This window comes from Triplophysa dalaica, chromosome 4 (assembly GCF_015846415.1).
Source record: "Triplophysa dalaica isolate WHDGS20190420 chromosome 4, ASM1584641v1, whole genome shotgun sequence".
NCBI classification, from domain to species: Eukaryota; Metazoa; Chordata; class Actinopteri; order Cypriniformes; family Nemacheilidae; genus Triplophysa; species Triplophysa dalaica.
Window position 1 is genome coordinate 21184265 of NC_079545.1, and position 18127 is coordinate 21202391.

The window sequence follows — 18127 nt, forward strand, 5'->3', positions numbered from 1 at the left end:
TGGCCCAAGGTTGTTTAAAGACGACAGACGCTAGGAGAGCGCAAACTCCTTGGCGCGTTGGAAAATAGGAGAAAGCAGTGCGGCTCGCGTTTTTAGACGCGAAATGTGAATCGCCCCCAAGCCACATATGACAGTAAATACAAACAACAGCTCATACGAGTACCCCACAGAGTTGAATTCACTGTCGCACAGCTGTGTCTCAATTACTATGTATGTGAATCCTGAATTCACACTGTGTTGTCAAGCAAAGTATTATAAAGTCTATTTTGTTGCTCAGGGAATAAATATTAGCAAGGATTTGACATAAGAGCTGGATTGGCTGGTGTAAGTTTAATCACAAAAACAGATTTCAACAGTTTTGTTGTGTTGAACACTGAAAATTAAACCAGCAACCCGCATAATCAAATCCCCAAATTGAATGAACGCTATTTTTTTGTGGCTCTATAACACAAGAAAAACCCAAGAATGGATTTTCTTTTGAAGTAAGAAACAGCTTTCACAGTGGAACATTGAATTTTAGCAGTGATAATGAATAATGATCTAGTTTTAAAGCTAATCTCACATTTACTTAATAAAGCATTCGTTTCATAACTAATACAGTAGGAATTTGTAAAAGCTTTATGTGATATTGTTTAAATGCTGTAATGTCCATCAAGTTTATTATTAAAATAAAAAACAACATTACCCACATGATAAACGTATGGCTAATGTATGAATATAATATAAAAAAAGATGTCTAATACCATAACATGCAGCATGCTTTGAACACATGAAGACACATTTATTGAAAGGATAACCACTTGAAATCTGAAGATTTCACCTGTTCATATGATCTAAACACACTCGTACCTGAGCATCGATGATCTTCTGTTTGGAGTCAACCACTGCCTGCATGTCAGAATGATCTTTCTTCAGCTCTTCCTCCACAGACATCAACCTGCATCAACACAAGGTCAACACATACTCAATCCAACCTTTTATATCCTCCTGATCTGCCTTTGATCTAGTGCTCAAGGTCATAAATAAATGCCCCATAACATCAGTTTTGAGGAAACTGTTTTCACTAAATTCTGCCTTGAGGAAAGCCAAGTCTTGAAGAGATCTCTATTGCCACTGATACACTAGTAGCTGAGGGCAGATGTACACTCTTATTTATGAACTGCGTGTGGCATTTCAGTGCAAGAACTGATTCACTATCTAAAATGTACTTTTATAAGGTTTTTAGGCAAGTTTCTATGTAAATGAGGCACTAAATTTCATGCACTGGACTATATATATATATATATTTATATATATATATCATGTAGTTATGTAGTACAGTCAAAAGAAAATCTAATCACAGCAGTTTGCAGAATCCTCCACAACCAGACATTCAGATCCTACATGCAAGATTGCAAACATAAGTCCTTCAATGAACCAGCCGTTAAAACAACATAGAAGACGCATGCAATAAACAGCATTTTCAGCACAAGCTCAGTAATAAATGACATTTATTTACATTTCAATTCTTTCTATCCTGCTTCTTTATTTTATCTTCCAAGTTTATTCAGTTACAGGTCCAGTGCATGAAATGTATTGATAATTATAGTGGTGAGGTTACCAATTGAAAACAACGTCTCACTCCCGTCAAGTTTTCTCTTCTTTGCCAAAGGAGATAACGTATTAACGAAACGTGCTCTGTAGAGCAGTTCGTCCATTTGGGGCTTTTGTAGAAACAAAGGGAACCAGTGGTGTATGTAGATGGGAAAAGCTCATTCTGAGGTAATAAAATCATAACGCTTCATTATGTCAGGTCTTTATACACCTTAATACACAGTTACGTATATTATATTGCATTTCTGTCAATAGATCCTCCAAAAATATCAGAAACCCATTCCTTTACAACCATAACTTTCCCACCTGCTGATGATGCTCTTCATCTGCAGGTCTTTGTCATCCTGTTGCCTCCTCAGTCTCTCCTCAGACTCCTCCAGTCGGGCCTGGTACTCCAGCAGCATCTTCTGAGCCTGGTCCTCCTGATTCCTTAACCGGGCCTCATATTCCTCCAGCCTCTGAACCGACAACCGCAGTCTGTCCTGCAGCACGCTGATCTCTGTCTGATACTGACACAAATACACAAAGACATTTAAAACGATAACAAATTGTTACATTCATATTGCGCTCGAGTAAGAAAATTTGATATCTCTTTAACCATCACCAATGTGCCGCATGCACCTGGCTGCCAGTGTGACACAACACACCCATTATATTCCAATGGAGATGAGACACTGGGAGATTTATGTACAGTAGCCAACAGGAGGACAATTTGAAAGCCATGACTGTTGCCAGTAGGCAAACTATTCTCCTTTTTAAATAACGTACTGGGACACATAATGAGCACAGTGAGTCACTGCATTGGTTTAATATCTGAGCCAAAGTGTGGTCTCTTATATGCTATACAGGGGCAATATGAACCCACACAGACCCCCTGATTCAGTGCAGACATGAGCTGCAGGGTGACAGCAAACTAGAACCATGCTGAATAATTAGCACGTACTGTTTTTATATGCAGTTTGTACAGATTATTAAAAGTGAAGTTTGTTAGAGCGCCATTAGTGGCACCAAATGGAACTGCAAACAAGATACCAGACACTCATACCAACCCCACTCCAAACTAACAACATTGCCCGAAACTAAAGTTGACATGTCGGACCACCCAAACAAACAGTAAAATGTTGAAAATGTCCTACAAATGGAGGAAGTATCTTTGCGTTTAAAACAAATGGACGCCACCGTTGACTACCATAGTAGGACGAATGACAATGGTAGTCAAAAATGCCCCAGAACGGTTTGCTTTCCAAAATTCTTCAAAATATCTTCTTTTGATATTTAGAAAGCCAATATTTCCTACTACTCTAGTCAATGGGGTCCAATAACTGTTTGGTTGTAAGCATTCTTCCAAATATCATTCTCTGTGTTAATCAGAACATAACATTTTTACAGATTTGGAACACATTGGGTAAATGAAGACAGGATTCAGTTTGATTGAACTGTTCCTTTAAATCCGCATGCAGGAACACCAGACTCAGTTTGAGATGAATGTTAGTGCACTGAGAGAATCCTTTCTGTGTTCAATAACAGCATGATTATGATGATTCGCTTCCCATCCAGTCTTGTATGAGCCTGATTTTCGGCTATTGTTTATGTGGAGGTGTGTATGTGGGGGGGTTAGTTACCTTCTCAGCTTGTGTGTGCTCATCTCTGCCCAGCTCTGTCTCAGACTCCTGCTCTATATATGGCACATTCATCAACCAGGCAGCCGTACGGTCCAATGCACTGGGGTTCACGGGGGACGGCGCCTGTGGGACACAAACGCACAAACAAACAGGCACTCGTATGAATAAACTGGAGATAAAACAAGATACACATACACACTGATTGTGTAATATCAGGGGCGCCATACACAAAAATTTGAAAACGGAAACTACGACGTAAGATTATGTAAATATTTATGATACTGTATTTGAGCATAATAACAAAATCAGCTATGATGCGTGAGCAGAGTGAGGTCAAGATTGGCCCTTTCATATGGAATTTAGTGCATAATAATTATATATTATAAAAATGCCACCATAGCACTCTACACCACTAAATAACTACATTTTTTTTGTCCTGTTTCCCAGAAGAATACCAAAGAAAATACATGACTTAACGTATAGTTCACCTAAAAATGAAAATTCTGTTATAAATGACTATATATATATATATTATTATAGCTTCAAAACTTGAGTCTTAATATGAAAGCATTGATTAATAACTGCCCAAATCTGCTGGCTATTATATCTTTTATATTCATTTTATAATTATATTTTATAGGTATTTTGTGGTTGAAATATGTTTGTAGTATTTTCATTACATTGTTTCTTCTACAGATATTGACTTTCAAAAATAATCCCAAACTTAAATATCCTAAATTGAAGTAACAAGTGTGACTGGTCCTGGTCTCCCCTCACTTTTTTTTCAGGAAATATTCCAGTTCAGTGAGCTGTGTTAGTTAAGTCTGTCCGAAGATTTTGTCTATGTAAAAATAACATTACTCCAAAACTTAATATTCACCAAAATCATAAACAAATGATTTTCACTGACAGAGAAACAACTGGAAGGAGAATGTTGATGTAATAAGTGTGTGTGCTGTTGCCACAGCCGATTGGCTGCCTCAGGCTTTTCATCAATCACTTAAAGCAATCAATCAATTCCCAGGAGAGAGAGAGGAATGCATTGCGGATATGGGAAATGCCCTTACTGTCCGCCTCACTGTCAATGACTGCCACAGGCAACAGTCAATAGCTGGGGGTTGATGATTGCTAGCATGTTACGACCACCGATTCTAATACAAGACATATTAGCATATTACCTACCACATTACGTTTTGATAAACACACACTGTATTTATTTCCTTTTTAACTTTAGGATGTATTTTGATGTGCTGGTTAACATGAAAAAGCACACACTTGTTTATGCTGGGCACGATGCTTTGTTTCCGGACTGTCGCCCTTGGAGGACGAACTCTGCTGTCGAAGCCGCGCGCCACTTCCGGGCCAATCAGGCGACGATGTCATCATAGTATTATTAGTAGGACGTGGATAGGGGGTGGAGTTCAACAGAGTGGGCGGAGTTCGGCCTCTCGGAGCAGTCTGTATTGGAGGTGGTGGTTGGTCGATCCGCCGCTGAGGACCAGCGCTGCCCTGTCTTGGTGGCGTGGGCTGGTTACCGTCGTTCAGCGATAGCTGTCTCCTGGAGAAATCTCCAGAACGTCTCACAAACTCGTCCCCCATCCCGCCCGGCTGGGTGAGGAAGGTATGCTTGGTTCCGCCAAACCCCTCCTCGTTGTTGCTATGGGAACTGACGGAGCTGTGACATTCTGACCCAGAATCGCCGCTCGCCGTCCCTCTGGGTGATACGGGCAACCCTGCTGCCATCTGGTACACTGGATTCTGAAAAGACAGAGGGGCCAAAAGCTGAGTGGGCCTGCCGGGGGCCCCTTCTGCTCCTGGGATGGAAGGAGTCTGTCCTGGCCGGTGAAGTGTGGGACCACCCGTAGCGTTTCCTTGAGTGCTCCGTGCATTCCAAGGAACCATGGTACCCTCGCCTAAACGTTCTGAGATGGCGATGGGTTCTAACGCCCTGGCCGTTTCCTGGAGGTCTACCATGGAGAGACTCTTGCCACCGTTGGCCAAGCCCAGTTCGGGTTCATTGGTCTCGGAGTAACTGGAGCTGCGGGCAGGGGAGCCTTGAAGGCCAGAGGAGCGTGTGAGGAAGAAAAGGTCTTTATTTTCAGGGGTGGGTGAAGGGAGACGTGTGAAGTCCCCCGGGCTAGTAAAATAAAGAAACATGGAAGAGATAGCATGAATGCACACTGATATAGTATAGTATAGTTTAAGAAAGCAAGTCAATTTTAAGTTGGATTGTCCCAGTGTCCTTGGTATGCATTGCATTCTGTGATTGTCCCTTATGCAATAATACAATTATACATGTAGATGGTTTAATTCTTATTAAAAAGCCCTTTTAAGAATGAGACACTTTAAATAAACTCATCTTTCTGAAACAAACACAATTCTCAAGCTAGACACTTCCAGACAGGTATAAAGCATCAAATCAACGAAGCTGAACGGATGCAGAACCATCTTCCAGCCAGACTGTGTTTATGTCTGAATAGCAGCGAGAAAAAACCTGCTAATTTATTTCATCATAATCTCAGCCCAGACATCCCTCATCCACCAGTGCAATCTGCTTTCTCCTCTTGGCCTCTCTCACTTGTAAATCCCCTGTATATATATATATCCTCCCTATTCTCTGACTGTGTGTGTGTGTGAGGCAAAATTAAAGGCCTCTCATTCTCTCTGGCTATCATAAATGTCAGGAGGGAATTAGCAGTGAGCCAGACAGATAAAGATGAGTCTTTGTCTTTAGAGAAGCAGTCTGCTGGATAAAATGAGGGCGCACTCTTAAGAGCAAAGACTCTGGCCGAGAAATGCAGTACTAGCTTGATGGCTGAAAGTGACCGATAACATTGAGTACTTTCAGAATATAATCATGTAACTGTACTTTAATATTGCAATGGGTTAGATACGCAGAAGTGTAGAGCTTGGAGCTGATTGGATGATTTGTAAGCCTGCTTACTCATGATTGGCTGATGCTTATAGCACTGTGGGAACAGTGACCTATACCATATAGTTTTTTTATCTGTTTTTAAATCTTAAAGTGATATTTCACCCAAAAGTGAAAAATTCTGTTCTCATTTACTCACCACCTTGTAAAGTTATTTACAAGGGGGTAAATATAAAGAAGATATTTTCAAGAAAGTTGGTAACCCAACAGCCTTGGTTAACAACACTCTTCAAAATCTCTTCTTATGTGTTCTGCGGAAGGAATAAAGTAAATGATGACAGAATTTTTGGGGAACTATCACTTTAAGAAAACAAGACAACAGTTATAAAGAAAGTAATTGGAAAAGAAAGGTTTACCCTGGTAGGTCAGTGTCAATGGCCATCTTTTGTAATCCAGAGGAGATGCTGCATCCTGGTTCTGGAGGGGATGGAACGCGATCAGGAGGAGCACTCGTCTGTACGTTCTGTGGATTTGTTAACGCTGCATGAACGTCCCTCAGTATTCTGGGTAATGGGCCAAGCTTGGAGGCGGCACTCTGGGAATAAATATAGAAGATCCCATTGAACATTAAACCACATTACCCACTAAAATCCCTTTTTATATTTTGGATACCCCAGTTACCCCTGGGCAGATAGTCAACATAATGTGATAAAGTGAAGTGAATGATTACTGAAGGAAATAGATTGTCCATCACAACAACAACAAAAATCTGACCTACAGTAAATGATGCACACGGTGTCATGTAAGTGATGCATATGATGTCATTATGCGACGAAAATTTAGAGATGCCTGTGAGACACAGTGTATACACTCTTTCTGCATAAAAGCTGTTCTTGCATTTAATAATGAAAAAGAGTTGCATAAAAATGAGATTCACATTTTTAATTTAGTGGTACTGATAAAGACAAAGATGAGCACTTTACATGAAATGGAACATGGGTATAGTAGTTTGGTAAAGCACATTTTGCCTTACTTTCCGTGTGGAAAGAGCTTTATTTAGTTGTTGAGAGAAACAGGGTTAGAGGATTGTTTCTTGTGTACATAAAGATATAAATAAACACATGGTGAACTCATCTCACAAGGTTTGAAAAACATTGAAAGCAGCCAACTGGGGGATTATAAAAGACTAAATATTGAAGCCTGGGGGCAATTTCTCATATCCGTCCACCCACTCAAAAATCGTAAGCAGAAAATTGGTGCATTACTTTATTCATACTGTTGCGTTAACTTCCTTGTCACGAGGTTGTCCTAAACTGACTCAAAATATAATCAGGTTCTGTGGAGGTTCCTTATAGAACCAAGATCATTTTAGGACACTATTAAAAGTTTAGGGTCATTGATGCATGCTTTGTTAATATTTCTGAGAACAAAAGTAAACCTATCAAAAAAACATGCAAAATCACAAATGGTACTAAAAAAAACATCACAGAAAAAAAACGAAATAGATCGTAAGCGTACTATATTTTAGCATGTTTAAAACTGCCACCCCTTACCTAGAATTAGCAAAAAACTGCCATTTTGAGCCTTTACTGGTCAGGACAAAGTGTAGCGAGGAAAGGAAATAACAGGGTGGAGTGATGGGTTTAGGACAGGCAAAACACCTTGAGACGCAAATCGAACTCACCACCTGGGAATTGGTTCCAAACCCCCAAAACATGTTATAACTTTTGTTTTATTATTGGAAGAAATTGTATGTTGGAACATATATTTCTTCTCCACATAACTAATTTCATTCAGACATATGCCTTTATTAGTTTCTTATTTTATCATTAGTTTATAAGTGTCGTTTCTCTCAGTATGAAGTGATTAGCACCTAAAATGCAGTCCAGCAGAAAACTGTTTCTGTATCTTACTGTAAATTCAAAGAGCTCAGATGTACTATGACTTACCTGGTCCATTTGGGAAACCACTTCAGCTAGAAGTGAGTGCAGTGTGGAGAGCTCACGGCCCAGGTCGATATACCCCTCAAAGCCTGCCGTGTTAGAGATGGTCTCCGGGTTGGAGATCTCTAGCAAGAAGCGTTGCATGTTAGTCCACTCCTGCTCCAGGAACTGATTCATGAAGGACATGTACTCCTCCTTATTACCAAATCTGACAGAAGGAGAGAACAAGACTGGTTACCGAGTTTTAAAATCACTTAACCACTTTTAACTACACTACCGGTCAAATCTTAGAAAAACGTGAAAAAATCTTTTGTACACAAAGTCACTTTTGTACACAAAAATATAGACCGCAAGAAGCTGGATGATCAAATGCGCAGTGAATGATTCTAGTCAATGGGTGGATACTTTAAAGATGCTCAAATATAACAGAGTTAATTCATTTTTGATTCTTTTAGTCACAACATAGTTTGCCCACATTTGTGTTATTTCATGGTTTTGATGGGTTTAATATTATTCTAATCTGTGGAAAAATATGAATAAAGTGTGATCCTAAACTTTCGACCAGTGGTGTATATCATACAATAACTATATAATTACATTTATAAATAAATAATAAATATTATATTTCATAATAAGTATTTGCATATTTTTCTTAGTTAAAGGAGTTAACAATTTTTTGTTTTTGTAACAATTAGGGTCAGCAAACCGTGTGGTTAAAACTCACACAGTAAGTGTCAGCAATACGCACATGAAATGCAAACATGTGAAGGCAAATTTGCTATAATTCAACTTTATTCACACTTTCTTCAGTAAATTAAGTAAATGAAATCCTCACTTAGTGAAGTTTGCAAGGTTCTGCGTAACCTTGGCGATAAGAGTGAGCGTGCGTGCCGTGCGGTCATCTGGGTACTCCTGTGTCAAGTTGAACAGAGAAGGCGACATGATGGCCGGACAGAGAAAACGCAAAAACAAAGAAGCGCTGATAAGCCGCTCACTGATGTCCGGTCGCCCCCGGTTACCACATTCCTGCCTCCAAGATGCAAATACCTCCTTAAGTTCCCGTGGAAACACACTGTTGGGGCCAACAGAGAGAGTTTAAATGGAGCAAATAAAAGCTGTATAAGACTCTAGCTGAGGTAGTAACATTGGAACAGCTAATATATGAACTTCTCAAAGAACCAGAAATCATAGAGACTTTGTTTAATTCTGCAATCGATGTTTTCAAACATTTCTCATTAAATGTATATTCACCATTATCTCATTTGTTTCGATTTCTACTGCATCATTTTAAAATATCCTCAGATTTATTGTACATTGTAGTTATAGATACATTGGATTTACCGGTATGATTCGATGATCTTGCAGAAGGCCAGCTCACAACACATTCTGAGGTTGCTCTGATGTTCAGATAGATCACTAGATGAACATTTCGATGGGTCCACCTCACAGTTCTCATCAGACTCATATAGAGCCTTTATAAACTCCCCTATAACATACAGAAAACACATTGATATTCTGTGCTAAAAACAATCATTTTTAATTCAATCAATTGATTCATGTCAGCACAATGGTAAGCCCTTAGTTTGTTTGCCCTCCGAAATGTCATTTCTCAGCAAGACAGTGCAGGGACTTACAACCTGCTTACAAACTTTCATACAAATGAACAGAGACACTGTTATTAGCAGTAATGAACATCAGCAAGCCCAAAGGTCCTTCCCTTTCTGAGCCCTTTTAATCCCTTTCCATTATAAAGTGACCGCTGATTGCAAGTTTCCTAGTTATCTATCCAAGAACTAATAAGAGAACTCGAGCTGGGAAAAGAGAACAAACTTTTGGCAGATTCAAACAAACAGCACAGTCAGATCTCCCTCCACAGAGACTACACAGAGAAGGTACCGGTCGATCCCCTCATCCCGTCCTGTTGTGCATGAAAGATTCGGGGGGAAATCAAACAGGGGTAGTGTACACTGTGTGGACATCCTACTTGTATATGAAGTGTACTTCTCTTTCCTTGTAGTACTCTTGGAGAGTTAGACTACCAACTTTAGTGCTGCATGCACGATGAGATAAAAAAAGTAATTATTGTGGCAATAGATTAATTTACACAACAAATAGTTTTGGTCCTTTCAAGGGATATTTCAGCTGAGAAACAAAATTACGCCATGTTTTACTCACCCTCAAGGCATCCTGACTTAATATGAAGTTTTCTTGAAAGATAATGCACCGTTTTTTATACGTTATGCCACGTATCTTTTTACTTACAAGCGTTATAATGGGAGTGAATGGGGGAGATTTTTTAAAGCTCCAAAAAGTGCATCCATTGATCAACGAACGCCTCGACACGGTTTGTTTAAAAGAAATATCCATATTGACAAGTACGCTATTAACGATAATGTCTAACTTGTGTTATCCCTCGGCTACACGCGAACATGAGGATTGTTTTTGCGGCAAATGACGCATTAAGTTTCAGTGACAAACGCGGCATTTCTTGTTTTGTTCCAATAGGATACAATCTACTCGAGAATGCTCAGTCCTGAAAAGGACTTTTTAGAAAAAATCTCCAACACCTCCGGAACCGCCGATACGCCCAGGGGAGTAGGGTACAGCTACAATGAACAAGCACAGGACAATGAACACAAGGGTGTTTTAAAGGGGAGACAAACAAAGGATAATGAACAAGGAACAGGTGCTGTGGATTAAGCACTAATGGGAAGGTTAACAAGGATAGAGATGGCGGGAAACACTGACAAGACACGAGAAAGAGCATGACACGTCAATATATAAACCAAGCCATGACTTTCTCACACAAAACCCTAAGGCTATGCCTTGACTCCGCTCCAAGAACAAGAATAAACATGACATGATAGCGGAATCATGCAGCTTTGTTCAGATATTTTTTTTAAACCTTTGCTTGTGATCAGGCTTGCTCAGGATATCAGCAGTGCTAACGTAAGTCACATCTATTTGATTTGATCTCTTAAATGCTTTGAGTATTTCTGGGACTGCTAATAATTAAATTGATGGTATTAGTAATGATGAAATTCTTATATAGGAAATCCCAAGAGTTCCAGAGAAAGATGAAGGTGGTGTTGATGTACCTTTTGCCAAAGCAGGAAAATAAAAAACTTCAAAAATCAGAAGTACATACTGTAATGAACTTGTAATAATTAAATAGAATTTTTTCACACATAAACACTGAAATGACACTGGTTTTCCGACAAACGCACTTGTTAAAAGTGCAGAGATGAACAAAAATTACATGGGTAGAAATCTGCCTCCTCATTTTTTAAGTCCACCGCAGAACACTGCCTTGGAGCCATGTCGAGCGGTTTGATGGGCGATGGACGCACTTTTTAGAGCTTCCAAAATTTTCGTTCTAACGCTTAGAAGTGGTATTATAACTCCGCCTTCATTGTTCTTCAAGAACAAAGTCATATTGAGTTAGGATGCCTTGAGGGTGAGTAAAAGATGGGGAAACGGTGTTTCTTGGCTGAAGTATTCCTTTAATTTGACAGGACAAGTGGTTTTCCAAACGGGCTAATATTTAACAGAATGCTTTACTCATGGTTTCACTCTGGATCTTGGAGAAGTAACTGGCCATACCGTGTCCATGATACAAGTTACCTGATATTCATTTTCTGTTCATGGGACTCTTGTGACTGTGATATTGCTCACATAATACACACAAATACAAGATCAAGTGGTTTACCTTAAAGAATGTTATTGCGTTTCTGTCATTAAATCTCTCATTAATAATGACTACTAAGTAATCTATTTATGCATAAATTGCACGTTAGTCATACTGTTTAAAGGAATGGAAAATCCAGCACACTTATTTGCTACGATTGCTGATTTACCCTCGGATGTAAAGTAAAAGAATATTAACACGTAAATAAATTACCTAGCTATTTGTTATGAGCAATTTAACAAAGGGTTGTGTTGCTATACTACTAGGGACATTCCTTAGACTTCCATTGATTTTATATCAGGTTTATGATATATTCTATCCCCTGACCCTACCCCAACACCTAAACCTTATAATCACACAAACATGTGCAAGACATAAGATTGTAAGAAAACACTATTTGACCAAATTATGAGCCTTTTTATTTAGTGAGGACCAGTAAAATTTCCTAACAAGTCGGTTGTTAAGATAATTCACTGTATTGATTGTGATGTTAATAAATTGTGACATTTGGTTCTCACAAATATAGCTAAACCTGTACACACACACTCAAGTGCACACATATTTGGTTGTGACAGCACTAATGGCCTCATTTGTGATTTTTGTGTTGGTTTACGGCACTATTTCCAGCCGTACCTTATGGTCTGATTCGTCAGACAGCGTTTGAACTATTTTTAACTTCAAATACAGCACTTGTGTCACGAAATGTTGAAAAAAATACAATGTCACCAAAGACATTCATCTGGGGGTACATAGCCCAAAACCCACTTGAGTATCTGTCAAGTACTTGAGTAGAGAGACTCATATATGCTGTTTATGTAACCAAGTTGATTCATTCTCTCTCTTTTCTCTCTCTTCCTTTCACATATTTTCTCATAAAGATTTTTTAGGAGCGAGCAGATTAATAATTCAACAGTGTTTCAAAAGTCACATTCATCTTAAAAAAAAAACAATTATATATTATTCAGAACCACCGAATGGGTTCTTAATGCAAATCTAAAGAGAGCGATATACACTTCTCTTGTGTATTCACAGGCAGAGTCACACGTACAGTTATTAGGTTCCAATATTTATATGCGGCGTGAAATTTTTATTGGTTCTGTTTTTTTCCTGCAGACAGACCAGAGACACTAACACGTTTCTAAAATGGCAATATATTTTTAAACACAGGCCTTATCTGACTTGCAGAGAGCCAAGAGCAAATGAGTGCGGATGTGTTTGTTTATATGTGTATCCCATGTGTTTTCGCATGGCTGTTTAATCTTATCTTTAGGAATACAGGGAATTAAGCACCACGTAAACATTATTTTTTGACTGTTGTTTCCAAGCATTCATGCATGATGGAAAGTTTCGGCAGATTAAAGTTTGGCGTATCCTCCTCTTGTGGTCTTGTCACTCAGTAAAATAAACAAATCCAGACCAAACAGGTAATACTGATTTTGTCCGCATGCACACATATTGCATCTTACCCAGCGCATCCTGCAGGTACTTCTGCCCGACCAGTTTGAGGTACTCCTCGATGGCTTTAGTGCCCAGCGTGTTCTCTCTGAATATAAGGTGTTCATTCTCACCGCACCGATCCACCTCTGACATCATCAGGTCCGTCAGAAAGTCCTGCACCAAGCGAACAGAAAAGAACATGTTTTTGTTTGAATGCGAAGCCTATAAAAAAGTGTTTAAAAGAGCAGAACGGATGGAGGGACTGCGTGGAGCGTTCTGTCATTGTAATCGAAGCTGTTTTGTTGACGATGTCTGTCAGGACATGAAAGGAAAGAGAAAGAGAAGGAGAAAGAGATGGCAGCGTGCAAGTAAAAAGCTGCTCCGATCAAAGCTGACTGGCAGGAAGCCTATCACGACAACCAAATGGGAGGAAGGCACACAAAATCCAAAGTCTACTGGCTTTTGATGCATGCACGCATACAGACAAACATACACACCACACAGTTTAACGCAGCTTCCCGAATAAGATTCTGTTGGTGTGTTTATGCGTGTTGTGTTTCTCAAACTCTGTTTACAGAGATGATTCAAGTTTGGGTCCATGCAGACAGTGGCTGAAAGTCTATTTATGCTATTTAAAGTCTGTTATGCTTATTATAATTCACAAAAACGGTAAATCCTCAAAAGATTTGTTTAATAAATGACATATTGTCTTTCACACAAACTTTCGCTCCTCAAATATTTTTCAATACTTACAATGTCGATTCAATGCTACCCTATGCTTTCTGTTTCGGTTATTATAGGTAACTTGATGATAAACTCATGGCAAAAAAAACAGACATTTTCAAAGAAATCATTAATTATTTATGCAATTCCTATTTAGAGTGCAACAACAGTTTGGAAAGAGAGATTGTGTTTAGGGATGCACGATAAATTATCGGCCATATCGGTATCGGCTGACATTTGGTCAGTTTAAAAGAAGAAATGAAGAATTAAAGAATCTTTAATTCGTGTTAAGAAGCAATGGCACATGATTTTCAGAAAATGTTATATTATTTTGATATGGTAAATCGGTCAATTCGTCGGTTTTCAACATCCAATGTTCAAGGATTATCGGTTATTATTATCGGCCAAAATTTACATATCGGTATATCCCCAATTGTGTTCAAGTTGTGTTGAAACAGTATATATCCATTTTAAAATAAATGCAAAATATTATTTCCAGCATCTTGCTGGTAAGATTGAGTTTAGGTCAGGTAGCAGACATCCAGACAAGAAACATCTGTTCTTGGTCAATCTGGACAAATGTTTTGGCAACCAATATGTTAGGCATTGTCACCATTTGGTATTTCTTCAAGCGTCACTGAAAAGAGAGCAAGAATTTTTCAGATTGCAAAAAGCCAAAGAAAGTGTTGACTCTAGATAATGTGAGAGTCCAAATTAAATCATGTGTTTGGGATTCAGAGAAAAGGGAGTGTGGGTAGTGTGAATATGCTGTGACCTCAGAGCTCAAACCTCTCATGAGCTCAGATGCAGGGAATGGTTCCCACATTAATTCTAAACAAGTCACGTTCCCATCATGCTTTAATTGTCTACATACACGGAATCCACAAACTCAAACTACAAAAAAATGTATTTTTTGTGTTAAAGATATAGTTCACCCAAAAAATGAAAATTCTGTTTAATTATTTACTCACCTTCTCGTCATTAACAACCTGTGTGACTTTCTTTCTTACTCAGAATACAACAGAAGATATTATGAAGAACATTGATAACTGAACAGTGACTGTCCCAATCACTTCTAACGCATGGATACACAGCCAATGCAAATGAATGGGTGCTGCTGTTGTTTGGTTCTCACAACATTCTATAAAATATCTTCTTTTGTGTTAAGCAGAACAAAGTCATGCAGGTTTGAAATGACAAGAGGTAAATAATGACAGAATTTTCATTTTTGGGTGAAGTATCACTTTAAGAAAACACTTAAAGTTGTATATCTTTTCATGAATAAGTTCAATCTGTTTCAGTGAATTATTTTATTTATTACATTTTTAAATCGATTTTTTAAATAAACATTTGGAATATTTTCTTCATAGTAGCTTTTTGTTAAAAGGATGGTTTCCCCTCTTAAGTTTAAGCTGTTAAAGAGAACATAGACAAATATTGAGAAACATAGCGTTTAAAAAATGTGCTAAAAGGCAGAAAAATATTGAGATAATTTGTTCGGCTCTATTGCATAGCCCACGATCTAGATCAGAACTAAGATGTTTGATAGTAAAAAACCCTCAGGACTACAAAGATACAAGATCACCCACATGGAGGGAAATCTCATAAGCCTTGAGTTACTCCCCTCTCTCTTACACACACAGAGTCTAAGTACTATTAAGAAAAAGCCAAGAAAATTCTCCATTACTGTCGAAGTTGATCAGTGAGACCATTCCTCACCCTTAATCAGAATGAGAGAGAGAGAGAGAGAGAGAGACAGAGAGAGAGAGAGAGAGAGAGAGAGATAACGGAAGTGAGATGACACAGAGACAGAAAGACCAAGGAAGGCTTAAAATATATTAAGCACAGCAAGACATAAATATATAAACCAAAAATAAAAAAGCAGAAAAGTAATAATAAAGCAGGTGAGTAAAAATAGGTGGTGAACTCAAGCAGAAAAAGAAAAAAAGCAGCGCACATGAGAAATAAATGGATGGAGGGATTAAAAAAAGATAAAATCCCCCCGGTCTCTATGCATTCCCTGGAAGCAAAAACTAATAAAGAAGGAACCATCTGACCGAGACAGCACTAGTGTATGCTCTACTGAGACAAACTGTGTGTGTGTACTTAGGATACACTGTAGCGTGGGCCCTTTTAAAGCTCATTCTTTGTGCATGACATCTATGGGCAGTGAAAGCGTGTGTGTGTCGAGACAGCTGAATGCTACCCACTATCAAAGAACCTTAAATAAAACTAAAGGTTACTAAGCAGACCACAGTATGAATAATGCACACGCACACGACCTCATTCATTTAAAGAGTAAGATGATGACTCATTCAGTTCTGTAAAGATATTCTGGGGGTGAGGGACAGTGTAAGAGTAAAAAATATAGATAGAGCAGCAGAAGAGGGAAAAAAGGAGATTATAGATACTTTAGGACTGATCTATATAGCAGCAATCCCACACCTTTATACCAATGAATTCAATGCCTTTTCCAGCTGTCAGTGATTTACATAAAAAAAAAATTGGGGCTCTAAAGAAGCTGGACCCAATTTTCTTGTCCTTCCAAAATTCTTCTAATTATTATTATTATGTAATTGTATGAGAGTTCTTTCACATACTCTTCCTAGATAATAAGAGCATATACTGTGATGTATTATTGATTTGATTGTAATTCAACCCTTTCTAAGGGTGTATTCACAGCAATGTTGATTTTTTTGTTTGGTATGGTTTGTTTTCACACTGCCCTTTTTGCAAGTGAACCAAAATTATAAACAAAACCACATGTGTGCTAAGTTCATCCATTCATTGGACAGAAATGGTGAGGCAGGGAAAAGTACAAAAATAGGCTTATCGTGGAGCTCTTTCGTAGTGCAGTTTTAATTTAATCAGCTAATTATGCAGAAACTTTAATAGCATCCCATGATACAATGCCTCGGTTTCACAGACAATGCTTAAGACTAGACCAAGACTAAAATGTATTTTGAGCTCTCTCAAATGAAAATAACTTGCCCTGACATATCTTAAAATATGCTGCCGCCATCTTGGGAGGCTGCTAGTGCGTTCAATGTAGTGTTTTGTTTTTCAAGTTTATTAGGAAATATAACTATGGTAAGTAATGCAGAATCGTTCAGGAAAAGCCAATGGTTTTTTCACTTACTCCATATATCAAACAAAACAAGTAACGGTACATATCAAAACAATAATAGCAGTGGAGTATCTTCCTCCCAAGATGGCGGCGCCACAGCAAGATTGTGCATGACGTCAGCTTTACATTATCTCTATACAATGCATTCAGTAGGATTTTGAAAAGATTTGCTGCAAAACCAGGGATGGGTATCACAGATTTTAATGGCATTACCGCTTATCGATGGCTTTTCAGTTCTTTTTAATATTTTTATGCAAATAAGGAAACCAAAATAAATGAACTAAAAGTTATATTTACAATGATTTCTTCTTTTAAATGTAAAATAAATTGTATTTAGCTTGGACCTTTAAAAGAAATTTGTTGGTTCAACATAGCTGCTACTTTGACAAAAGTTCTAAATTTTAAATGGGATGGACTGATATATGTATGTTTATTTGATTAGAATACAAATCTGGATTACCTAAATTCTCAATTTACTAAAATATTGTATATTTGGCTGCTTTATTTGTAATAAGTAAGTATTTCGGATTTTATAAGCGGTTAGAAAATGAATGAAATGTTATTTAATTCAAATGAAATGAGCAAACCAGTTAAACAGATTGTTTATTTAAATTAAGTTAATAAAGACCTTTAACGTAAACATTTATTCACAGTTTCACAGTAAGCTTAGAATATTCATAGAAATATTCATAACTCACAAATATTATATCCTATATATGTGGTTTTTTTTAAGTTAAAAAGATTATTAACGTTGAAAAAAGAAAATGAAAAACTAGAAAAATAGGGCCTACATATAAACCCACGATAAGCAAACGCATACAAACAGAACATACAAAAAACAAAGGCTGCAAAACAGAATGTAAATTGACAATCAGTGTTATATGCACTGCTATATGCACTATATGTGCTATTTCCTGTAGCTCAGTGGTAAGAGCATTGCGTTAACAACGCAAGGTTGTGGGTTCGATCCCATGATTGACAATGCCTATGTAAAATGTATAGGATAAAGCAATGTAAGTCGCTTTAAGCCTAAATGCAAATGCAAATGCTATGTGGTTATATTGTTTAGTTAGGTTTTTTTTAGTGAAGTTTTTTGAGCATGTTTTTAATTTTCAAGTAATT

General features: G+C 37.9%; 1 protein-coding gene across 7 annotated transcripts in view; it reads right to left on the reverse strand.

The window, feature by feature from the left end:
• LOC130419054 (disabled homolog 2-interacting protein-like) overlaps nt 1-18127 on the reverse strand; it is a 119415-nt gene that overhangs the window by 2067 nt on the left and 99221 nt on the right. For all 7 annotated transcript variants that reach the window (XM_056745447.1, XM_056745451.1, XM_056745452.1 and 4 more), the window contains 9 exons: nt 13185-13329; nt 9372-9516; nt 8866-9102; nt 8037-8238; nt 6504-6682; nt 4491-5352; nt 3216-3338; nt 1900-2102; nt 850-937 (listed from right to left, as the gene is read on the reverse strand). In XM_056745447.1, coding sequence (XP_056601425.1) covers nt 850-937; nt 1900-2102; nt 3216-3338; nt 4491-5352; nt 6504-6682; nt 8037-8238; nt 8866-9102; nt 9372-9516; nt 13185-13329 — 2184 coding nt within the window. The remainder of the gene's footprint in view (nt 1-849; nt 938-1899; nt 2103-3215; nt 3339-4490; nt 5353-6503; nt 6683-8036; nt 8239-8865; nt 9103-9371; nt 9517-13184; nt 13330-18127) is intronic.